Consider the following 26,966-nt stretch of genomic DNA (forward strand, 5'->3'; position numbering starts at 1 on the left):
CTTATCACTAGTTCTGTCGATGTACTTTGTGTGGAAATGGAAAAGCAAAAACAAAGAATTCTTGAATGTATCGTCGACAACGATTCGACTAATTCAAAAGACGCCATTATCGATTAAACAAAGTTTCGATTCTTCGCGTACTTTTGCATAAAGTTCATTTTTAATTAGTCTCGATATCGAACTAGGGTTTAACAACCGATTGCTCAAGTAGCTCTTGGAAACCTTAAACAGTATCTTATCAATCATATCTGTATCGTTAATGGTCTTTTTCAAATAATTTTCTAACATAACTAAAATGTCGTTTGTTTGGTCCAATTTGGTTTCGATTAATTTATAATTAGTTAGGCGTAAAAGTTTCTCGCTACACGAATCAAAAATCATAATCGATTTAAAAGAATTGTCTCGCAAGTTTTTGTTTAGCAATGTGACAAAGTAAATAAACGATTTTATATCGTAAATTAAGCTGTGCTCTTCAGAGTTAATTTTTTTCAAAACAATAATTACTCCGGGAAAAAGTTTGAGATACGAACTTATACGTTGCATATATTTTTCCCGCGTTCCACTATGCTTACTGTACATATCCGAAACGCATATGTTTAAAATAGGCTGTTTAATGCAGTGTGAAAGACATTTGACCACAGTGTACGCTTCATTCCCACGCACTTCAAAAAAATAACACTCTCTTTTTATTTCTGATTTGAAGCGATTTATTACAGCAGAAAATAAAATTTCATCCACGGGAGAAATTTTGCCATATTGAATATCTAAAAAGTTGAGCTTGTTTGTCACTGAGTCTTCAATTACATGAGTAACATAATTATACGTAATGTCCATCTCACTTATAACTGCAGCTGCTAATAGTCTTTCAATTTGCAAAAATGATAATTTGAAATACCTGTCTCCAATGCTTGTTAAAACCTTTGAAATGTCAAAATCTGCGTGATAAATCTTGTCTAAAAAACTTTTGATGGTTTTAGTATACCATACGTAACATGTCTCACTTAAAACTTGAACCAGATTTATTGTGACTATTTTCTTTACGACGTTGGACTGCGATAAATTAGTTTCCAAGCTGCACAAATCGTTGTAACAACAGTTGTAAGCGACCAAAATCAAGTTTTTTTTTTTTGGCATCAGGTGCCAAGCAAAAAGTAATTCATCGTCATTGCTGCACAAGAGAACAGCGTTAGGTTCATCAGTTAGATCGCCGAATTGGTCACTAGTTATGTAAACAAAGTTAAAACAGCTTTTAAATAAATGCGAAATGAACTCACGTGAAAGTAGTTCTAAACCAATGATGTAAAAAATACGATTTCCATCTCTTGCTTTTGCTTGAATTTCACTGGTTAAATTTCCTAGTTCGCAAAATGACGTGATGTCCATACAGTTTTTATTTCTCACATTGACATGTAACAACTATTAATATTTAACACGAATGCGTGATGTTCAAACCAAAATAATTTTTTATTATGATATTTCGTGTTTTTCGATTATTTATTTTAACCAGTCATAAGAGCGAGCGCAAAATGCAATCCAAAAAAAAATTTGTCTGTGAACAAGAACAATATTTGTCTCGTTGGCACGATTTACTGCTTAAACCCCACGCTGCACTTTTCAAGAACGCACTTGAGCTTACTAACGCTGCTGTACGAGCTAAAATACAAAACAAACAGATAGCAACTGTCAATTCGGGTTTAGATGCACATGATGAAAACTCACATGAACGTTACACAGTTTACACAAAAGCAAACTTGTTAAAAATGTGCGGAAAATCCGTTGACATTACAATATCCAGAACTAATAGTGTAATATTCAATATCGAAAAGCAGGCAGCAATTAGTAAAACAGACGCTAACGGCAATCTTTTCAGTGAAGACAAAATTTATTATCTTTTGAACAAGAGCAAACACAAAGTGGAACTAATGAAAACAAAATTTTCCGACGAATAGCTTTTTACATTTTCTTCAATATTGCCGCCCAGTTATTGCTGTCGTAGCTTAAGTCAATTAATTCGACGAGATCGTGGAGTGCTTCTTCGATGTCAGCCTGAAACTCTTCTTTTGAATATATGTGGTAATAACGCTTTCCGACTAGATTTTTTTCATTGTCTCGCCAGTCAACAAAGTTATCAGGCTGACTGAACGACCTCGCGCCAATGGAGTTTTCTTTTTGTTCCATTGCCCATACATAAATTAAAATTTTGCAATTGTGTTTAGTAATGCGCACAAGTTCTTTCATAGTTGCCATTCTCCTGGTTCGCGAACTTAAATGATGCAGCGTCGCTATACATATGCAGCAGTCTGCGGCATTTGTGCCGATTGGGATGTTTAAAATGTTCCCTTTTGTAAATTCTGCATTTTTACAGAGCTTCGTGTTTATTTTTTGAGCTTCAGCAAGTAAATTTTCGCAGGCGTCTACTCCGATGTAGCGACAGTTATGAGGTATGTCGACTAAGTATTTGCCGTTTCCACAGCCAATGTCTGCTATAAGCAAGCCGGCTGAAGACAATTCAGTCTGAATGAAATGCGATACTCGTGGCCAAGTTGAGTGTCTCGTTCCGCTGAACTTTTTAGCAATTACGTTGTAAGTTTCGTGAACGTATTTATTCTCAAACTCTTCGTTGCCCAAATCTTCAGTTGTATTTATTTCATTTTTTTTTACCATATTTCCTTATTATTTGAGCCTATAGGTCAAGTTAACATTAAAATTATATAATTTAGCTTATTAAATTTTTTCCACTGTTTAAACAATAAATTTATGAAGAGTGCGTTCTCTGTTATCCACAAGTATGAACAAGAACTAACTAATAAAAATCAAGATTTAGCTTCATGTAAGAAGGACACACAGACAAGGAAATCCAATGAAAACGGCTCATTAGTCCTAATTTCTGATATTATAAATTTCTTAAAAGATTCTGCAAACAACAACTCCAACTATCATGTTACCCTTGTTGTACTTTTCAACGTTTTTTTAAAACTGTGTAAGACGTGTAACACGCTGCACTCTCAATTGCGAAGAAAGTTTACCACTGATTTGTTCGAATTACTAAAATTCATTTTAAACGATAATATTTTCGTTTCCAACCACAGTCAATTGTTGATTGATAAACTGTTGTGTTTGGTGAAGTTTGATATTTGGTTCGATATTTCTCACTCGACATATTACTTGGATTTTTTATCTGGTTACATTTACTCAGAATCTACTGAAATTGATTTTGACCTGTATGTATTGTCCATATATCTCTTTTCCATTTTATTTTCTGATCAACCACTCAGTCACAATCCAGATGCGGTTTCAGACACAAAAACTAATGATCCTTTAATTTATTCTAGAATTACTAAAGACAGTGTAGAAAGACTGATCAATGCTTTTAAGGCACAACTAGGTTACACACTTAATAAAAAAAGTTATGTTTCATTATGTACGGCTCTCCAGCATTTGGCATTTAATATAGTGGCAAAATTTAACTTTTTCGAAACAACAAATATTTACCACTTGGTTCATTTTATCCTTTCGATCTCAGTCAGCCACGCGATCAACTTCGAAAATATTTTCAGCAACCATCTTGAAATGCTGTTCTATTTAAGCAACGAAACTATATCTATTATAGCACACAAAACTCCACAATATTTATTTACTGCTTTGGATTCAAACCACACTACTTTTGTCGATCAAAACCAGTTTCTACTAAATGACTCTATCAGTAAATATAGTTTGAGTGAAGTGCTGCTAAACGAGTACACATTCAGCCTGAAACGTATCTGGGAGATTTTGCAAACAGCTAAAGAAACAGAATTATATTCTAACGATTTTCAAGAGCCAGCTTACAACAGTATTTCAAACATTATTTCGAGTATTTTAAATTCCGTAGCCTACGTAGTCAAAACGTCCTACGACCTTCCTGCTGTTGAAAAACCAATTGACTGCAACACAATTTTCAAAGAAACGCTAATGTGGATGTATCACAGCATTCATATTTTGTCTAACACCATGCAAATCAGCACTTCTCACTATGAACGAAAAAAACTTAAAAATTGTTTGACAGATTCATCAAGTGTAGACGAACTAAATCTTCAATTTAATTTTTTGCAACTTGTATTAACTTGCAAAGCACAGTTAATTCATACTCTGATGAACACTATATTAGCTTTTTATAATTACGATACGAATAAGTTCGTTATTTACCCGAACGTAGTTAATCTTGACAAACCTAAAAATATCGTTATAGAAAAAAAAAAATACATCAAACCCATTTCATCTTTACTCCTGCTCTGTAAAGAGCTACTGGATCAGTTTAGCTTGTGTCACATTCCCATAAAACTTCTTCGTAGATTAGATGCTATGATTGCATTATTTGACTCGTTGTCGTCTAAAGACTTGCCAACGGATCAAACTAATAACTTAAAAAGTAAGATTCCATCGCTATCTCTGTTCTAACAATGTATGCTCTTTATTGATCAATTTCGTTATTGAATTCAGTCTGCGAATTCTCGGTTCAGATATCCTTGGCATTACATTTTTTATTAGCGGTGCATTTACGATTAAACACATAATATACCAAGTGGGAGCGCTAATATCACGATCTCTTTCGCTCTCAACGGTCCACTGCATCAATTCCCGTAGCCAAGGATATGGTTTGAATGGAAGCTCACCAATAACTACAGACTTAAAGTTTGTTGTGATGACCGCGATAGAGATCACAATAAAAGTTATGGACATGAGATTTAGTTTAATGAGTCTTCTAGAAAGTTGTTCCGATAAACGTTTAAATTCATGAATAAGCCTTATTAATTCTTCATCATCTTTTTGTTCATACTGTTTGTCATTGATCTTTTTTTCGACATATGCAATTTTTTTTTCAAGATCGCGAAATTCTTTTTTTCTGTAGCTGCGAGTATAAAATATTAATTCAGATAGAGCAACAATAATCAGACTCAGTACAAAAAGAAAAAACTGTAAGTTTTCATAAACCAATATCGGCAGATTATCAAACATATTGAGCGATTATGCCTGAACAACAAATTTTTATGTATGAACGTTAAATTAAAGACAATATAATGTAATTTATTATATAGTAGAAATTACACAAAAGAGAAAACTCTTTAAAATAAAAAAAATTAGAAAAAAATAAGTAGAAAACTATTATTAAAGTAATATTGGTTTATTTTATATTTTTCTCAGAATAGTTTAGAATAATATCTTGTACATAAATGTCAATATACTTAATTTATAAAAAAATATTTCATGTCGGATAATGCTTGTAATTTAGACGTTTCAAGAAACACGAAAACAATTTTGGTCAACAATAAAAAACCTAACGAATCTAAATCTGGAAGCACTAGCAAAGACAATGTTACAACGTCAAGAAAAATTAGTTTTTCTAAATCAGAAAATAATAATGATAACACGTCGAGCTTGATAAAAAAAAAAGTTGGATTCGTGTATAACAACTACGATAAACGCAATATAAAACACAACAGAGATTTTAATGGTTTTAGTTCAGCTCCTCATTTGATCTCATCAGAAAAAACTGAAACACAAAACAGAGGTAATACCAGTCGCTTAGACCCTAAAGTTGAAACAACTGATAACTCAGCCAACGAACAGATTAATAGTAACGATGAATCCACAATTTCTGACGGAAAAAAAGTAAATAAGAATGAAAGAGTGTACAAGCATCCTAGTAATGTATCTAGAATGCATACAGGAAATTTTACGGCTAGTCCTGACAAAAATTATAATTTTTTAAATAAAGCAGTAAACAATACAAGGAGTTCGTCAACTATTTCTTTTTGGCCTAGTAAACAAATTTTATCTCGGAACAACGGTTATGAATACAGTTCGGATCACATATTTAGTGAAGCTCAATTTCAAAGCATATTCAGTACAGATAATTTTTATTTATCTTGTCATAACGACAATGTCAAAAGTTTAATAAATAACCAAAACGTATTTGCTCGATTAGATAAGAATATTTTAGACAAAACTACAAAATTGATGAAAGACGCTAAAAAACAACTGAACGAGAACTTCAAAAGTGGAACTCTTGGAACAAAAGCTTTATACAACGAGCTTTCACTAGATAAACTTAAAACAGCTTTTATAGAGAGATTTGATGAAACAGATGCAACCGTTTTTAATAGTTTATTCTCCAACCATTTAGAAATTGATAAAACAGAGCTCAAGCAATTTTACGAAACTATCTTCACACTCAAGCATGAAGATTTCGATCTGGCAATTTGTTCTAACAAAAAAAAAGACTCGTCAAATAAATCAATTAAAAATACCGCAAATGTGGAACCAGTGGATGCAATGATAGAAATGCTGTCAAACTGCAAATTCCGAAGTTGTCACTCCACAATTCATACCTCGCACACTGACTCAAACAAACCAAACCACGATTCACGGAATAGCTTTTCCAGAACTAACAAACAAGATCGTCATAGTTTTAGTCTTCAAAAAAGTGACTCTGTCGTGAAATACGCGTTGGATTTTTTTTATGCTAGGCGTAACCACGCTCATAGTATTGTAGCTCAAAAAATCCAGGTAAAGTCCGAAATTGCGTGTCTGGTTTTCCGTAACTTGCCTATGCATCATTACATAATGATGTCTTCCAAAAAGTATAGTTCATACGAAAGTAAGCATCAGGAAAACAAACCTTACGTCTCCTCAGCTGTTTTACTCGAAACTGCAAAATCACAAAATCTCACCAGTGAAGGTTTCCCCATGAGTAATATAGTCCCGCCATCTAAGCCTTCTGACTTCACAGAAGAAAAAATGGTTTCGCGAAAGACTAAAGCCTTGCTCAACAAGTTGTCAGCTGATAATTTCTGTGTTATCGTTCCTGAAATTTTGGGAATCTTTAATCTTTTGAACGAAGAAAATTTAATTCGTGCAGGTACTACGTGTTTATACAAACAAGCAACGAGTAACGAGTTAAACATCCACATTATTGTGGATTTTATAACTGTCGCGCTCCTTCTTCTTGGCAAGAACAAAAATCTGTTTAATAGATCCCTTATTTCGATTTGCCAAACGGAATTTTTGAAATTATTGAAAGACGACTTGAGACCAGACAAACTCATTGAACTTCTTGGAGACGTAGACAATATAGACGAAATCGCCGAGCAAAACGAAAAAATCAGACTGAAAATTTCTTCAACAATGCGCTTTTTAGCCAAACTCTTCCTCAACAACATTTTGTTAGCTCGACAGTATGCATATATACTCTACTCGTTTTTAGAAACGAAACCTTACTCCGATGAGTATATTGACTTTAAAGGCATCACTAAATCCGACAATATGCATTTAAACTGTTTCATACAAAGTGATAACCTTACAGTTCCAGTTGTTTCCAATAATATCGTGTTGGCCATCACTGAATTTTTAATCTCGCTTGGAACTTTCGCCAAGTTAGTCAAAAAATACATCGGCATCTTTCATAGAACGCTAGAACAGTTAGTTATTTATTATGACGCTGATTGTTATGAGGGTTACATCAATTTCAGAATGTCAGTGCTCTTCGATAATTTGATTTCAAACAAGCCTTTCTCTTTTGATGACTCAAACAGTAGTAATTCGCCTTATAAAAAATGGATAAACCATCTCAAAGCTAATCACACCATTAGAGCTTCAAAACATGTTTCCAACTCTGACGAGGAATCAAGCTAGCATGAGATGTGTTTTACAATTTTTGTATTATAATTCAATTACATATCAATGATGTGTATTTATATATGTATATGTGAGAAAAGAGTTAAAAAATTAAATTTTGTTTTTCCGATTCGGAGTCAGCCTCAGGGGCTTTGAAACCGAGTTGCAGGCCTTTTTTATATAAATAATTTTGTAGAAAATCTTCCCATGCTTCAGATCCATGTTCAAGCACAAAATCAAAGTAATATTTGTATAGATCGTAACTAGTCTTGGCGTCCTCGAAAGAATTGTGGGCAGAGTCCTGAATACGCTTTTCAAGAACAAACCAAGCGAGAAACTTGAGACTGATGAAACGCATGTTGTTTTTTAGACGGTAAATCTCGACCGTGTCTAAGAGCAAATGAGGATTGATGATTGCTCCAATGACTCTAAAGTCGTTTAGCAGGTCGTGGCCAATAATGATGCAATTGTAGTGGAGCAAAGTTCGGATATACTGATAAAAATCTTTGTATTCGTATAGCCATTTGTTACTGTAGCTAACATGCAAATTTCCGGGTTCTATGCCGCTGTATTGAGTAAAATATTCCACCGGTTGGTTGGGCATATTAATGTGAACATCGAGAAACGGACTTACAGCGGGGTCTGCATTGGCGTCCTGGTTAAAAAATGTACGAAGTAAAGTAACTCTTGCTAAAAAGTATTGTGGATAAGAACCGAGAATGTGGTCAGGAGACTTTGAATCAAAAGACTTTACAACGTATTCGGAGTCTAGCGCGCAACAAAATTTATCCGAAGCGACGAGTTCGATTTCCTTATCAGACAACGGAACGAAAGGCGGGTGGGCAATGCGATTTCTAGCAAAACTTATATTGTTTTTAATTTTAAGACTGGAAAACAAAGGTTCTCTAACCAAAGAAAACTCGAGAAAACGAAGTTTAGTCACTTTTCGATAAAAGAAAGCAAGCGGAAACTTGTAAGATTTGCTGAAGGAACGTACTTCTTCTTCTGACACTTCCGTTGTGCATGGACCGTTTATAAGAACCCACTTTCCGGAGGAACCGTCAGGGTTGGGGAAATTTATATAGGTCACGAGCTGATCTTCATATGTAGGTCGTTCGACGGTAGTTTCGTCAGCCTCAATAGAAGATAAAATTTTAAGATCTTTTTTGCTTTCATGATAGTTGTTTTGCCACAACTTTTCCAAAACTAAACGTACGTCGTTGTTCCAAGAAGAATTAACAAACGCTAACACTCCAACGAGAGAATATACATGATCGGAGTTCGCCAAATTTCCCTCAACAATTTTCCATTCACTTTGAGGTTTACTGATAAACGATATTTTGTCTGGGACTACAAAAGCTTTTGAATAGTCGCGAATACGACGTTTGACGATGTTTAATAAATACGTTGGCGGGTTCTCTTGAGCTTTCAACAAAACGTAAACTTTTAACAACAAATGAATATTTTCAAAACGTTCACACAATGCCAACCGATTTGCTTTCATCGTGAAACATAAAATATCAGACAGTTTCTCGTGTTTGATTGATATTAGATGTGAACCTCCTTTTTCATTTACACAGTTAGTACATTTCATGTATTCTTTTTTAGTCGAATTTATTGATTTGTTAATCATTTCAAGAAAGAAATTAATTCCTAACAAGTTAGAAGAAGTGCTAAAAGATTGAGACTTGAAAGAGAAATTGTTGTTTTCATAAGTTGAACCGCAAATCGGCCCAGATAAAATAAGGTCATCGGCCACCAAGTTCAACTTTGCATTTTCTTCAGCCGTAGTTTTTTTGATACCTAGTTCTTCTTCGATCAAATGCTCTATTTGTGAAAGCGTTACCTCGTCTATCTTAAAGTAATTTGAATTGTTTGAATTCTGGTCTTGAAATAGAACAGTTCCGTTTTCATTGATGTCAACTTTTTGAAAAAAACTACTATAAGTAAACTGAATACAACGAGAAAGTATTGATGATAAAGACGGCAAAGAAGGTGGAAGTACATCATCAACGTTAAGCTCGATGATTAACTTGCTTATATTAATGGAAATCTCGGTGTTAGTAGCAAGACAATATTCAGTTCTAATGATGTCGCTTTTCATATAGTTCTTAGACGGCCTTTGTAAACTTTTATTTTTTTCATGTCCGTCGAATTTAGCAGACTTCGTATTAACTACCATATCATAAAAACTACGCAATAAATTGAACAAAGCTAACGAAACTAGTAAGAACTGTTGCTTACGATTTTTTCGTAAAGCATTATCGTACTCAGCTTCATGTTTGTCTATGATGCGTGTATCGTTAATTTTTTGAAAAAAACTATACCCTTGGTTTCTACCTGGATTAGAATTCAAGCTTGTTGACCTAAAATAATCGCTAAAAAGCAATGATTTTGCATTGATTCCTGCTTTTGAATATAATTTTTGACTTAATAACCCTCGAGGAATTATTGTTTCGGGAAAGCTAACCTCAGATTTATTCTTCAAGAAGTGCATTTCATTTGTGCATACATCGCAGAAAAACCTAGCGTTCACAGGCTGTCCAAAACGGTAACCCAAAGAAGTATCAATATTTTCAAATACAAATAAAGCTAAACAAATAATGCAATTAGGCTTGTCACATTGATGAGTACTTAAATTTTGAATAAGTTCTGGAAAAACATAATACATTATCATTAATAGACTGTTGAGCCAATCATTAGTATACCCGTTTTCATATCCTGGGATGCGTAAATCATCAACTAGTTTGAATTTGGGAGGATTGTTATTAGGATACTCCGATATATATTTCAGCAAATCACTACGAAAAACAACGTAATAACTATCAACAAGTTTGGGATGAATAAATCGTTCTTCCGGTGCTGCTATCATCAACGCAGCTAACGGATGTTGAAACAACGGAATTGACAATTTAGCGTTTTCATAATAATCAAAATAATCGTCTACAGATATTTTATGCTTTTGGTTACTCGAAAGTAAATTTTTCTTTAATATTTTTATTAACGTTATTTGAGTGTTTGCAGATATACTACATTCCTTATACAATTTTTCTAAATCAGCTTGAGAACTACTATTTTTATCATGGCTCGTGCTTGTATTCATGTAAAGCAGCTTTTACACTATTGATCTAATTTAAACACACAAATCACTAGAGAAATAATAACTCAATACTTCTTTCAATAATTCAATAGCAATCTTATTTTTGTAAACAAAGTACTTCATTACGTATTTTAATCATATAATAATGTAAATAATTCGATATGCCGTTATAAGTATGTAACTTATGAGCACAGAATCAATCAACTAGAAGTAGCAACGACAATTAATAGATGTCCTGATAATTATATATTCAAATATTACAACCAATTAAATAAAATAAATTTCAAATAATTACACGATAAATAAGTTTTAAAATTTTTCCGATCTTTTTTATATCAGATTCTGCGATTTCATGGATAATGTAACAACCTTTAAGACTTATAATCTGATTAAATTAATTTTAATTATTTATTTTTTAAACTATATACATTCTGATCAACTTCGGCATAGCTTTAAAACCGTGATATAGCTGATTTCTAATCATTTAAAACCAAAAAACTAACGTTCGCTTCTAATTGTATGATACTATGTTAATTAATAACAAAGATTTAACGACGTATTTTTATGCAAGAAGCCCCGTAATGGTCACGGATCACTCGCAAGAAGAAGAAGAGAATGAAAATAAAACTTATTTTGATGAAAATAAAAAAGATCATCTCAAATCAATAATGGAGCCAGAAAGCTCAGATGAATCAATCAACGCGCGAAATATGAATCCCTTTGATGATAATTTTACTACAGCATATCCAGCTTCTGACAAAACATTGAATAACGTAGGTTCATTAATCGATAAATCAATGAATTTAAAATTTTTAAAGCCATTTGATGAAAACAGCCAAAACATTATAAATTATCCAAAAAAAGCTGTTATCGATGATATAAAGTTACAAAAACTTCAAGAGCCATCGGTATATTGGCTAAGGTTTTTGTTCAGTGGAAATACTCTCTCGTTCATTAATTGTATTCGGGGATTCGTCTTTTTACCGCTATTGATAGGTTTGTTGATCCTCTGTTTGCTTAGCAACCACTGGCAATATATAAGTTATTCGTACCAAAACATGGACAATTATTTCACTTTCGGTCTGAGATCATTTACAGAAAAAACAAATACTATCGATGACAACAATTTATCGGTTGTGTACGAAAAAAAAATTTTTTATAACGATATCATTAACGAGCCGCAGATTGCTAATTTATCGCCATGTAATATCGAATTTGCAACTAATATCGCAATGAAAACTTTAGGAAACGACATGACTCTTGATTTACATCAAACCAGAACTAATCGAGAATATAAAAAAGCTCTATTCACTTTACTGTACGAGCCTTTATTTAAAGACTTGACATGTCAATCTATTGTAAAGCTCAGTCAAACGGGTTATTATATACAAGTATTAATAGTAGTAACAATAATACTTACGTTGATTGAATGGTCCGTTATTCTCCTGCACGTATTTAATAAAACACGCTTAGACGAAGCAAAACTCGCTTATTCATATGCTTGTGGCATTCCTTACTTCGGAAATTTTTCACCAGAAAAAGAAATCAAATACTATACTTATGACAACGATTTCTTTAAACTTTATATGGTTTCTAAATATCAGATTAGACTACCACAAGAACTAAATAAATCTTTGCGAATTTGTTCTTCTAATGCAATTTTAGACTGTGCTTTTCCAGATGAAACAAAAAGTGAAAACACCACTCCAAGATTCACTTCCTATCCAACACAAAACACAGAAAAATCCGCTGAACATTATAAAGTAGTAAAAACCTTTAAAAAAGCGCAGAAATCAACAAAAATTCATCTCGAAAAAATTACACCGTCCTATAGAGTTACCATAGAGAAATTGTGGTGGGTACCCATAAACAAGATTTTACAAGCCTTCAACATACAATTGACTCAAGGAAATTTAAATCATTATTTTTTTGTAAGTATACTAGAAGGCGTAACCACAATATTTTCAACATTTTCTATGGCTGTTGCTATTTCTACGTTCTTCTTAACTTTAAAGATGTCTAAAGAAACAAAAATAATTGATAAAATGGTTCAGATATCGCATCCAAACTTAGGCTTAGCATTTTATTTATTTCTTTTCACGTCAATTTTATACATAATAAACTTTACTTCCCACTTGTTCAGTCCGAAAATTATTCGCTATGTAGATATAAAGTTAAACTCAAAAAATATAAAAAACAGCAATACATGTCAAATGAACTTGTAAGTAACATGTAATCATTATAATAGAAAAGGTATGAGTAAATAGTTGTTTTTTCTAATAAAAACTGTATTGTAAACAGTAGCATACCGTTGTCATACACGCATGTTATTGAATTAGTGAGTAACTAATTAAAATTCTTTATAAGTTTTCCGCGATTAATAAAATCAATCGTTTAAAATACTTTATTTAGCTAGGATAGTGAGTGTTGTTTCTTTGTTTACTGAAAAAAAAGAAAAAAAAATCAGCTAAATATTTTCTTTTGTAGATTCATTCTTTGATAAAATACACAAAATTGATAGATTTACTCTATTATGATTATTTATAAATGAACCAGAATATTTGTAAGTACTCTTTATTAACTTAACTATTTTCAGCTTTGTCGTCTAAATGGGTCGAAGAATTGCTGCGAAGAAACTATTCAACCTTAACTCAAATTTGGCACAGTGACTTTAAAAGAGACTTCGATCAATACCTGAACTACACACATTTTAATTCGAATGTCTCAGAAAACAACTCAGCTTCCTGGTTAGAAAAACAGCTATTAAACGATGAATATATAAGTCAAGGGGTTATACAGTTGGACATTCAAGATTTAGATAATTTTATTGAGAATTTACGGTTAGAAAGATGGTATAAATTGCATGAAAATAACATTACTACACCTGATATGCCAGTAGCGACTTCTTTCAACAGTACTTCACATTTTTTATGTATGTTTTTCAAAACCTTACTTGACGAATTGAAAATTTCATTTAAGAACTATATATCCGATTTACTTGAACGAAACACTTCAATAGAAAAAGATATTATGCGAATTCTGACACTGATCGCATCCGATAACATTGAACTAGAAATATCTCCCATCAATTCTTTGAAACTAAGTTATCCTGCAGAATGTCGCGCTGAAGATGTTGGAAAGTTATTCTCCATGCAAGCTATCGTGACTAAATGCACCAGTGTAAAACCAGAACTTATACAAGCAAACTATTTGTGTGAAATTTGTGGTACAGTACGAAAAAATGTAAAGCAAGAATACTGTTTCACAGAGCCTGTACGATGTTGGAATGACAGTTGTAACAACCGAACTCGTTGGAAAAGAATTCCAGAATCTTGCTTGTTTGGAAGTTGGCAACGACTAGTTGTTCAGGAAAATACAAACGCAGTATCAGCCTCTGGTCGAGTTCCTAGAACTATTGATGTGATAATTCGAAATAGTGCAGTCCAAAAAGTACGTTCAGGGGAAACAGCGATAATCACAGGATATTTAGCTAGTGTTCCAGACGTAACAGGGTTAATGAGATCTGATTTACTACAAAGTACAATCACACGACAAAAAAACAAAGAACTTACTAAGGAATCTAATGTAGCTGAGTCAGGAGTACATGGCGTTACCAAACTTGGAGTGCGTGAGTTATCATATAAACTTTTGTTTATGGGGCTACATGTCAAAGTAGCTACTAACAATCCTTCAAGAAGCGTTAATAATTCTTCAGCTACGCAGAATGAATTAATTCGTCAGTTGTTTTCAATGAATACACCGCCCGCAGAAACAAGAGAGTTGCTTCACGCAGATACGAATACTTTGAGTCAAGATTTACAAAGCGTTCAAACGTTCTGGCTTTATTTAGAAAACCCTCTAGTAGCATCTTACGGAATTACCTACGAAATTCATAAAACATTTAAACAATTAGGAAATGGATACAACGTTTTATCTAGGCTAGCTTCTTACGTTGCTCCGCAAGTATATGGAAATACTATTATCAAAGAAGCTCTTCTTTGTTTATTTGTAGGTGGAGTAGAAAAACATACTCATGGCATACATTTGCGAGGAGATATAAACATTTGTTTGGTTGGTGACCCGGGAACAGCGAAATCACAACTTTTAAAATGGACATATTCGTTTGCTGATTTGTCTGTTTATGCAAGCGGGAAAAGCAGCACTGCAGCGGGTTTAACTGCAAGTGTTCATCGCGACCCTGAGTCAGGAGAAAGCGTCGTCGAAGTCGGCGCTTTAATTTTGGCTGACACAGGTATTTGTTGCATAGATGAATTTGACAAGATGGACAACAAAGACAGAATAGCAATTCATGAAGCAATGGAACAGCAAACTATAAGTATTGCCAAGGCTGGAATAAGGGCCACGATGAACGCCAGAGCTAGTGTTTTGGCTGCTTGCAGTCCTGCACATGGCCGATACGATATCAAGCGAAGCTTAAGAGAAAATTTATACCTCGGTTCTACAATTTTAAGCCGGTTTGATTTAATATTTGTAATATTAGATAACACTGACCAAGATGAGGATATTGCCATTGCTCGGCATTTGATAAAACAATCCAGAAATGAAAACATATTGTTTTACGATAGCGTGATTCAAAATAACGAAATGTTCAAGCTTTATATCAAAATTGCTAAGTTAATGAGACCTAGACTTACACCTCAAGTCAAAAATCTTTTAGCCAATAATTACGTTTCAGTTCGTCAGCAAACCAAACACAAGAATACAAATGGTTCTGGCAGAATCACTACGCGGCAATTAGAAAGCACAATTCGACTTTCAGAAGCCATTGCCAAATTGTCATTGTCTGACGAGGTATTAGAAAACCATGTTTATTCCGCCATTAATTTATTCAAACACTCACTTTATCGAATACAACAAGACAGCATAACAATCGAAGAAACTGTATCTGAAGATGAATTTGAAAACAACGAAAACAATGATTTTCAAAATAATGATAACCGTGAAATTAACTATTCCTTTTCAATTAACGCTGACGAATTCGTCAAGATTCAAAATATTTTAGTTTCACATTTGAAACTAGTCGAAACAGAACAATTTTTGCATTCTAATGAAATTTCTGGAATTAGCTATTACGACTTAGTTGGTTGGTTTGTAAAGCACAAAACATGTCACGAACAATTTGTTGAATACAAAATTAAAAAAATAATTAAAAAACTTTGTTCAATGAACATATTACACATCAATTCACAAACTAAAATAATAACTATACACCCCAACTATTCCGATCACGCTGTTTCTACAAGTCAAACAATGTTAAACGACTCAGAAGAACCCATACATGACAACCAAGATGCTACTCTCATGAATGAAAATGATTTCATAAATTATTTGTACAATAAATAGCTCTATTTCCTTTATTTATAATATTGAAAACTAAATTTTTTTATCATTCTCAAAATAATAAAAGTTTTTCAAACTTTTAATTGAGAAATAAGCAAAAATTTTATCTAATGAGTACATAAGTCATGTAAATCACTAATGCTTAAAAATTTGATCTCAAGATGTTTTACTTATCCGAAAATTAAATTGATTCCCGCCGTTTTGGAATATGAAGTTCTGATTATTGGTCACAATCTTTATTCTGAAGTCATTGAATTTTTATTCGACTTCGAAACAGACATAAAAAAGAATAACCTGCTTTACGCACACACATTAGAAGAATTAGAAAAATTATGTGTTGAAATAAATGCAATCTCTGAATTAGAAAAGCAGACTATTTACAAAATTCACTTGTTCAACAGCAACTATTATGACACATCTGCCTTGAAACAAAACAGCTTAAAAAACACGGTTTGCTTTAGCGACCAAACCACCTTGCTTTCAAAGCTGAAAAAATTCGGCTCGGCATACTTTTTTTTTCTGAAACTACTATCTCTGTTTGAGTCCGACTTAATTTCTGAATCGATATGTGTCAACTCCTTAAACAAACTTATTTTCTCATTATTAAAATTCGAAAGTGAGCTTTCTTTTGTCTTTACTCTTTCTTTGCCTACACTTTTAAATAATAATTTTCAAGACAAGCTACTACAGTTGGCCAAACTTTGCAACACTCTGCCAGAATTTCAAGAATTATTCAGAAAACTTTACTGTCGAAACTACAGTTTGAACAATTTAACAGACACACCCATTTCGAAAAAATTAATACGCTTATACGATATCATCAAAAAAGAGTTAAGCAGCAGCACGGAAAAATATGTTCCAAAAAACATCCTCGTTGAAACTAGTGCAGAACAACTAAAACCCACTCGCGATTTTTCAAAATACTTCCAAGAGTTTCCACTACCTCCGACACTGTACTTTGTTGAATGTTCGCATTTTTTTCAGAAATATCTTGGGGAAGGCGAGAAAGCCGTAACAGAGTTTTTCAATTTGCGCAAGAACAGTACATACAATATCCTGTGGATTCAAAACATAGAACTTATAGGGGATAAAAACTTAACGTGCCAATTTGCTCAAAGTTTGCTCACGACTATGCAAATCGAACTAGACGGCATTAGTCAAATCTCCAGCAAGAATAGTCTGGTCATCGCAACTACGAACAACCCTGTAAGCAAACTTCACTATTCCCTAACGCGCCCAGGTCGATTTGACATCTGGTTGAATGACCGAAATTTGTGTTAACTTAATATGCATTGGTTGACGTTTTTTCAGTCGTATAATCCATATTCTCGGTTGGCAAACTCGTCTAACTCCATTTTAGTCTTTATCGCTTCCATATCGGATAAAGATGAATTTTCCTCACTATCGGAATCTTTTTCATTTTCGAAATTATTCACATTATTTTCTGCAGTCTCTAAAATACTTTCAAAATTTGTGCTTGTTAAAAACGTTTTATTTTTTTTCACAAAACTTTTATCGTCAATATACCCCTGTGTGCTCGACATTTCGTCACTGCTAGATACGTCGCTAAATACCTTTTCCTGATTCTCATTTTCTTTTATTTTTTTCTCTTTTTGTGTTACTTGTTGGTTCGAAAGACTATTTATTTTTTTGAGATCCTGTTTAATTTTATCTGCTAAATTCATCACTACTTATATTATCTATTCAGATGCTGAATTATTTATCCATAAATAACACTGAATTTCTTTATTTTGTTCAAAAAGTTAATATTGACATTATTAATTTTTGACAATTTTAGATAATATCGATTTATTTAATAATCACTACATCAAGGAAATCGAACTATGCCTCATATCGAAGACATTGGTAAGTAATGCTGCGTATATATTATAGTTGACGAAATCCTACGGTCTGTAAAAAGCTACGAAGCCATCATCGTTGGAAAACGATTCTGTTCGTACATTCGCGATAAAGATATCAAGATTGTGATCGAAAAGCAAAAAGAAAATTTAACTAAGAAATATGGAAACGAACACTTGTCAGACACTGATTCAACAGAAAAATGGTTTTCTGCCTTTATAAGGTATGCGGTAGAACACAATATTTGCTCAATCGCATCTCACGCGCCGCTAGCCGACGAAATTGATCAATCCATGCTGAAAATAGAAGACAGAGACACTATCGAATATCCTAAGCGTCTCAAACTCGAACGCATTATTCCTGTCAACGGACCTTTCTTTTTAGTCCTCAACGACCAGGATGCAAAAAGAAACCGACGTTACTTGTTTTACGCTGCAATAGTTTTATTTTTGATATTAATTTGCTGTCTCTTTCCGGTGTGGCCTTTTAAATTGAAGTACTACGCGTGGTCATTTGTCTATTATCTCTCGCTCACGTACATTTTAATCTCGGTTTTGCGGCTCGTCTTGTTTACTGGGCTTTGGTTTTTCTGCATTAACTTTTGGTTGTTCCCCAATTTATATGACGAAGATCTTGGAGTTATCGATTCGTTTATTCCTCTTTACTCCTTATCGTTCGAAAAGCCTCGTTCCGGATCTATTCTAACTAGAGTCATAGCAATTCTACTGCTGACTTCTACGACTTATCAATTAAACAAACAAGTAAGCTTTATGGAGTTCCCTGATACTACTTATCAACTACTATCTCAAGCGTTTGACTGGGGAGTTAATAAAATTTCTTTTGGTGCCGATGAAATTGTCGTCGACCGCTATTTCGATGAAATGCTTCCGCCACACGAACGACTTAACAAATATTGGGAGCTTTGCTCCAAAGGTTGCGATTTCGAGAGTTTTTCGGAACTTAAATCTATTTGCTATTTCGATTGTCAGTGCCTTAAAGAATTAAAAGATAGTAGGTGCACAACCAAGTGCGAACACGAAGTCGTTCAAGATTTCAGACATCGTCTTCAACTTTGTGAAACCAACCCGGAAGTTATAGCGAATGAACGTATAATGTTCGAAAAAGAACAAGAGTTAAACAAATCCATTGCCACTAAAGCGGAAGACTCGACCGAAGAAGAGGCTGTCGTTTCTGATAATGATCACGTTGAATCACCAGAAGATGAAGAAGCGTTTCAAGTATAACAAATTTAAATTATTTTCAAACGTTACTGAGATCTGTTTTCCACTTTTCTAAGTAAACATTTAAACAAAACACTTCCGATAAAGTCAATTTTTTAGCTTCGCTTGTGTTCTCCTTTTTTTCCACCACATCCTCTATAAAATTAATTACGTTTGAAACTTCATTTTCAACTAAACAATTCTTTAATGTTGTTAAATCAAAATTAGCTAACAATGCTTGTATGAATTTAGAAAATACACTCCAAAAATCTTGAAGCGGCAATTTCTTTGAATTTAAATATTTTTCGACTTCAACGCGCCGATAAACCTGTTTCGATAAATGAGTTTCAGGAGTGTGAGACTCATTTATCGAAATCACTAATTTTTCGTTTTCATAATATATATGATAAGGAAAACATTCGAACAAATCAGCTACATGACCTGCGAGAATTATCAATGTGAACGTTTTTCGATTCGTCACTAAATTTTTTGTAAGTAAAAGGTTCAACAAAATTAAAACTTGTTCTAAGATTTTATACGCGTTAAAAACCAAAAGTTGGTGACTAATCTGGTTGTTGGGCTGAAATTGTGACTTGCCCCAGACTGAAATTTGATTTTTCAAGAAATAAATCAGCACGTTACAGGTAATATCGCTTGTTTCTGCGTTCGTAACGAATTTCGAAAGAATCGGAACTAATTTAATTAGAGTATTGTTCAGCTCAGGTGATAGTATCGAGTTTTTCATAAACTGGCAGCAAAAACTAAAAACAATTAAGTGAAATTCGGAAAAAAATGATTGTGCGCTCGTCAAAAGTAATTCATCACTCGTCGAAGACGATTCTTCAGAATTGTGATTTTTCGTCTTTTCACTTCCAGACACGTTCTTTAAGTTCAATTTTATCTTTTCTGAAAGACCATAAATAAGTGTAACAACGGTTGTAAGTAAAGCGTCTATGAAATTGATCGCATCGTTCGAAACGGTTACATAGAAACCTTCCAAATTCAAATTTTTATACGTCTTAATCACTTCTCCAGAAACAATGTAAATTTCATTGAATTCGTTGCTCAATATTAACATGCATTGGACTAATTTTTTAAGTTCGTACTGGAGGAAATCCCATTCATAAACAAGCTTGACTAGCTGCTGAAAATATGTGATAAAATTTAAATCTACTTGTTTTGTAATTTTAAGAATGATGTTATTTTCGCTATGTTCATTTCTATAAGAATTCCGCAATAACATGACGAAATCATATATCTGATCAACTGAACAGACAAAGTTTCGAATGAAAAAGTCCTTTAAATGTGAAATAACAAATTCGTCGTCTGCGCAGAATTGATATAAATAATTAACAAGTTCTATCCAAATTGGTTCGATGAAATCGCTTGTTGTATCGAGCTGTTTAACGAGCATTAAAACAATTTCTTGAGTACATGGTCTCTTGCTAAAAATTATAAACCTCATTACAGCGTAAGTCAATGCTTTGGGAAATAAATCTAAATTATTTAAACCATGCTCAACGGATTTTTCCGAAATCGAATCGTGAATAATAGATCTTGTGTTTGGAATGTCGGATCTAAAAGCAAAATATTTGTAACAAACCACGTTGCACACGTTGAAACAGTACAAACAAATAACTAAATCTTTGTTCTTCATTTTTTGTCGCATTAAATAACAATTGTCAATCAACTGAAACGCTTCAGAAACGATTGCAGTAGCTAAAATTAAGTCTGCGTGTTTTATTTCATGGAAATAAAATAAGCAGGGTAGTAGAATTGAATCTTTATGACGAAACTGCAGTATAACTTCTAGATGCTCCTCGATTGACGAGTGTATTTTAAATATTTGTAAATATAAAATCTTACTTAGTTGTTTGCAAATTAATAATGCATCCTCACTATTCGTTGTAAAATAAATACAGCAATCTAGCAAGTAAACTTCAATTAAATCATTTGTGTCCATTAGTAATTCAGGTTCATAGGTAACCACAGCAACAAGCAAATTAGCTAATTCAATTCGAACTTTGGTGTTTTTGTCAAATTTGCATTCATAACAGAATGGAAGAAACTCGCTTAAAAATGGTTTCGAGACTGATTTTGAAATTAAGTTAGCTATTGTGCTGATAAAAGTCGATCTTGAGTTTTGCGAGTTTACGTCGAGTAAGTTATTATTAATGATTTGCAGTTTGATCTCTTCATGTTTTTTTTTTGGTATCAGATCTGGATATAAATAAAGCAAACTCAAACAATGAGAAATGGCCACCTCTCGTAAAGAAGGATTATCATGTTTTAACAAATCGATAAAAACATTAATTAAATTCGTATCTGAATTAGTGTGATTTTGTAAGTTAATTGATTGTTGTAAGGTTGGAAAGATCTGAAAGGAAAAATTTAACGCTGCTGTAATTTCTTCAACAGTTTCTGATTGTATTGAGTCAAGTAGTCTCTGCCAAACATCACGTTGAAATATGTCCATTAAATCACTTATAAGGTTATTAGGCAAGTCTTTTAATATTAAAAGAAATTTATCGTTGTAGGACAAAATCAAGCCCATTGAATATAAATCCAATAATAATAATTTAGCCATTTGCTTGTCGCTCGATTTTTGGTAAATTGTGTCGATTAACTTGCATATTAATTTATGAAGTTGTGAAAATACTTTATCACTGTTTAAAATTAGTGCTGCGTTTATCAAATGCATTAACATGTGTTTGAGTAAATCATATTGAAAACAACATAGAATGTCGACTAAAAGTAAAACAAATTTGTCAATCCATATATTTTGCTTTTTAAATAGTTCTGTAAATGAATTAATACAACAAGTAATTGTGTTTTTAATCAGCTGATCTTCTATTTTTAGACTGAACTCCTCTATAGGAAGGGAGAGACACACAAAAAAAGAAGAGAAGCTCGAAAAAAACGTTAAAAGATCAGCTAGTTTTATATTGTATTGAAATAATGACCACAACACATACAGTTTCCCATAATTAGACAAATTTAAAGTTTGAATTTTTTCAGGTTTTATTGAATACACATCAAGAATACTTCTAGTTTTTATGTGGTTTATGATAGAGAAGTCTGAACTTAACAAGATTTGACAAGCTATTTCGTCATTATCGCAAGAAAGTATGGATTCAGTTAGTTGAGACATGCATTATTCAAAAAATTTAGTGTATTGGCTGAAAATCATTCATTTTTTATTAAGTTATTCTAATAAAAACAATTATTTAATACAAAAAAATTAACTATTTTTAGAGTATTCGAACAGTTTAAGTATGATTGATTCAATACTGACGATATTATTTAATTAAAATCTCTTAAATAATTTTATAAGTAGTTCACATTCATAAACCTAAATTTTGAAAGAAGTTACTTATCTTATCTTGTAATGAAAAATTTGTATTTTTGTTCGTAACTTGAACCAGTGTGTTGGGAAACTTTCTGTCATTGGGATCCCATGATGATAAGTCGTGTAACAGAGTATCAATTTCTTTGTTAATACTTGGCAAATTTCGTATATTACGTTGAAGCGTGTCTGCATTTTTATGCATTCTGATATCTGGGTCATCTCGACTTATTATATAATATAAACACATTCCAAGAGAAAATAAATCACACTTAAACAAATCTAAAGATTTGATTGAAGCTTTGTTTTCGGCGATTTTGAGATGTTGGTAGAGCTCTGGAGCAATAAAAACGTCGTCGTAATGTTTAGAAAGCAAATAAAAGTCTATTACGTAGTTATAATCAAATATATCAGTTAGTAAAATTTGCTTCGAGTTTTCTGAGACAATCAAATTATTAGGTTTGATGTGCAAATGATGAATGCTTTTTTTTGCAAGATCTTTTAGTGTACGCGCAATTTTACAGAAACTTGTATATACCGTGGCCCAATTTAACTTAATCTTTTTTGACTTGATATTATTGGAGAGATTCATATAAATACTACCATTAAAACTGAAAGGATAAACAAGTCCTACAGCGCCTTTGTAAGCTTTTTCCTCGTTTGAAACACTGGTTTCAAACAATTCCGTAACATCTAAGACTGGTAAGAGCGAAGTTTTATACATTTCAGGGGTAATGTGTTCTTTCAGGGACAGTGCTCTTTTTTTAATTGTAGTAACTGTGTGCAATAACTGGCCGTTTTTGAAATCTCGCAAAACTGGTAAACATTTTAAAACTAGAGTATTCTTTTTGCCGGAATCGGTTGTGTTATCGTCCGAATATTCTACATCTAAATCGTTCGAAGCACTGTCAGAAGCTGATTCTGACATATAATCAATAAATGCTCTATCATTAACGATATGATTTTTAGACTTGTCTTCCCAGTCAATTTTGTATTTTTTTTTCTTGAGAGTTTCTATATCACCTTGTAATTCAGCAATTTCAGAATTCAATTTATCAATATTATCGTCTTGTTCTTTGATTTGTAAAAGGCACTCAGCCAAGTCGTCGGAATTCATGTCAAAATCGTCATTGTTAAAATTCTCTAATAGTTGTTTATCTTCATTTTCAGCATTAGTTTCGTAGTATTCCACTGCTTTATTTAATACATCTTTTAAAGTTTGAATCTGTGAAATTTCAGTTTGTTTTTTGTAAATTTGGTTTTCTATTTCTCGAATTTGCTTACGTAATTCTTGTTGAACACAAAAACTGTAACCAATACAATTCACAGATCCCTGAAGGAATGACAAAAAAGTGAATGACGATGGCCAGTCAATCGAACTTTTGAAATTTGATCCCATCAATACCAAAGAAACACACACGTTCGAAGAGCGCTAATTCCAGTATTTCAAACAATAAATCGAGTCACAACACTAAGCTTTTATGCCGGATGACTTATCAATGCAACACATGCAACTGCTTGATAAAAAGTGCAACCCTGAAAAAATTTTAATTTATAATCCTGAAAATGTGCAAAATTATCAAGACAGCCCACATATAGGTCCTGTTAATACAACCTACATAGATCACTCTTTCTCGATTGACGAAGAACATCTCAAGTTTAATTACAATTTTTGGTATAATGTTGCGTTAAACGCAGCTTACGCCAGTAACAAATCAATAGAAAATAGCTGCGACTATATTAATACTACTAACGGTTTAACGAACTCGAAACTATACGATTACAAAGAAAAAAACAATCGAGATTCTGACAGTAAAATTCAAAATTACAAGGACTTGAGTATATTAACTCAAATCCCTAAACGAGGAAAAAAAGATTTTAGTACTTCTTGTTATGCCCCTATTTCAGGATACATTTTGGCTGAAGGATATGATATAAGATTTGGCGAAGAAGGAAGACGTGACTTGAAGCGTCACATCAGTCAGATTTTTCGCGACGACAACAAAATTCGCAGTAAATGCGAAATTATCTTTGGAAATCTTAAAACTGCAAATGTTCAAACTTTGCTTGAAATAGCGGAAGTCTCCGGATGTATACAGTATGCGTTAAAAACTTGTGCAAATTATTGGAAATTTATGAATGTGCGAAAAGAAAAATCGCGTATTTGTTTGTATCCCAACAAGTACCGATGATGGTATAGGTTAAATAAATTCTAAAATTATAAAATAGCTAATTTAATTTTAGTCGGTCTAGCTTGAATCTTCTGTAAAAAATTTATTAATTAACGTTGCACCCGTATTAATTCAAGCAGATAATATAGCAAGGTTATGCAACTAGGATTTCAAGAATTTTGGTTGCATTGGCATGAACTTATTATTAAAAAACATACTATTTCCAAAAAGACCAGCAACTTACTCAGAAAGATCTCTTGAAGGCTTATTTTACGTGCCAAAACACTTTGGTTCAGCCGGCATAAAAAATTTAGAAGAAGCTAAAGATTACTACAATAACCGAAACGCTGAAAAACAACAGTTAATCCCTTGTTTGTACATAGCAGCACCAAAAACATCATCAAATATTATAGTTTATTTTCACGCAAACGGGTGTGATTTAGGAGACATACAGCAGGAACTTGAAATCCTCACGCAATATTGCAACTGTCACATAGTTGCGTTTGAATACCCTGGATACGGAATTTCGAGAGAGAAAAAATGTGACATCAAATCAATCAATCAATACGCTGAGTCGGTTATCAAATTATTGTTGCTTTTTGTGAAAAACTCACAACAAATATTTTTGATGGGCCGAAGTATAGGCACGGGGCCAGCTACGGAAATGATGAAGGTATTCCAAAATAAACAAATCACTTTAGGTGGCTTGATTTTACATTCTCCTTTTTTAAGTATCGAGGACTTGATCAATGATTATGTTCCAAATCCGTTCAGCATATTGAGTGAATCTGGGTGGAACACTCAGAAAAATATGGAAGAATTTGGCGAAGTACCACTATTGATTCAACACTCCAAGTGTGACGAAGTGATTAACGTTTCACACACAAATAAATTATTTAAAAACCGCGTGAACAAGAAATCGACGCATCTTTGTATTTCTACAACTAGCACGCACAATAACTACGATGTTTATACCGATTTGTGCAAACCCATAAAGTTGTTCTTAGAGACTTATGGTCTAAATGACGAGGTTTTTGTCAGAAATTTAGTATTTTTATTCGAACTTTCCGACGACCTAATTTTTCAAGACATTCCCGAAAACTTATTTACGTATATACGGCGCGAATTGCTGTGTGGGTGTCGAATGGACTAAAACGTGTTAATTAAAGAAGATTAAACAGCGGCATGAAATGTTTATATAATCTAATGATTGTTCTGTTTATTTAGATCTTATTAACGGTAAATTAATATTTTCAGTTTAATTGCTCTATTTATAAATTGTGGTAATTGATTAGGTTTATTATAATGAAAAAGCGTAATATTGAAATTCATAAATAAAATATTAATTGAGCAATAGTAAATTATAACTAATATACTAGTTAAGTATTAATATAATATGTTTTCGTGGTTTTGGTCTGTGTTAGGCAAATTAGGTCTGCTTAGTAAGAAAGGAAAGATAGTATTTCTCGGACTAGACAATGCAGGCAAAACAACACTGTTGAATGTGTTGAAAGATGACAGGCTCACAATGCACATTCCTACATTGCATCCCCATTCCGAAGATTTGGTAATCGAAGGAATCCAATTTCAAACGTTTGATCTTGGTGGTCACGAAACAGCACGACGAATCTGGAAAGATTATTTAGCTACTGTAAACGGTATTATTTTTATAATTGACGCAGCGGACCCAAGTAGGTTTCCGGAAGCTTACGAAGAGCTGGCTGCTTTGTTGGCTAGCGAAGAACTGGCAAAAACTCCGATTTGCGTGTTAGGCAACAAGATTGACAAGGATACTGCAGTATCCGAGCATGAACTGCGCAGAGCCATTGGCCTGACTGAAAATTTGACTTATGGTAAGAAATATCAGCCTTCATCGACGACCCGACCTTTAGAACTTTTCATGTGCAGTGTTTCAAAAAGAATGGGTTACATAGAAGGGTTTCGCTGGCTTGCAAAATTCATTCCTTAGTAATAAAGCAATTTTAATAAATTAGGGGTGGCGTAATTTGCGGACTAAAACTATAAATTGTTTATTTCTTGAATTAATCCTCGTATCTCTTTATATAAAATTTATTATATTTCTATGAAAGAAGCACATTGTGTTTCGAAACCGCATAATAGAGGACAGTATCTATTTGTGGTTTTTTAATTATCAAGGATGCAAACTGTTGACTCCTATTGCTGAACGTTAAATTTGTACTGCAATGAAGTTAACTCAAATTATTATTGAAGGATTTAAAAGTTTTCGCGACAAA

At 33.0% G+C, this 26,966-nt stretch overlaps 2 protein-coding genes across 2 annotated transcripts; both read left to right on the forward strand.

Moving 5' to 3' along the window:
* Positions 1-14,669: 14,669 nt before the first annotated feature.
* On the forward strand, positions 14,670-19,218 carry LOC142598079 (uncharacterized). The gene is made up of 3 exons (XM_075735043.1): positions 14,670-14,691; positions 14,766-15,565; positions 18,964-19,218. Exons 1-3 carry the CDS (start codon positions 14,670-14,672, stop codon positions 19,216-19,218), a joined length of 1,077 nt encoding a protein of 358 aa, XP_075591158.1.
* Positions 19,219-26,107: 6,889 nt separating this feature from the next.
* On the forward strand, positions 26,108-26,680 carry LOC142598080 (uncharacterized). Its single transcript, XM_075735044.1, has one exon. The coding sequence runs from the start codon at positions 26,108-26,110 to the stop codon at positions 26,678-26,680; it is 573 nt and encodes a 190-aa protein (XP_075591159.1).
* Positions 26,681-26,966: the final 286 nt, after the last annotated feature.

Source organism: Dermatophagoides farinae, unplaced genomic scaffold (assembly GCF_024713945.1).
Source record: "Dermatophagoides farinae isolate YC_2012a unplaced genomic scaffold, ASM2471394v1 contig6, whole genome shotgun sequence".
Classification (NCBI taxonomy): domain Eukaryota; kingdom Metazoa; phylum Arthropoda; class Arachnida; order Sarcoptiformes; family Pyroglyphidae; genus Dermatophagoides; species Dermatophagoides farinae.

What these genes read in the sequence shown, in the direction of transcription:
- LOC142598079 (XM_075735043.1), top strand. Translation starts at nt 14,670, where the DNA reads ATGGATACAACGTTTTATCTAG. An exon ending in GGATACAACGTTTTATCTAG is followed by an intron (nt 14,692 to 14,765) that starts GCTAGCTTCTTA and finishes GTTTATTTGTAG; the next exon opens with GTGGAGTAGAAAAACATACT. An exon ending in AATTGTCATTGTCTGACGAG is followed by an intron (nt 15,566 to 18,963) that starts GTATTAGAAAAC and finishes TTCGATTGTCAG; the next exon opens with TGCCTTAAAGAATTAAAAGA.
- LOC142598080 (XM_075735044.1), top strand. Translation starts at nt 26,108, where the DNA reads ATGTTTTCGTGGTTTTGGTCTGTGTTAGGCAAATTAGGTCTGCTTAGT.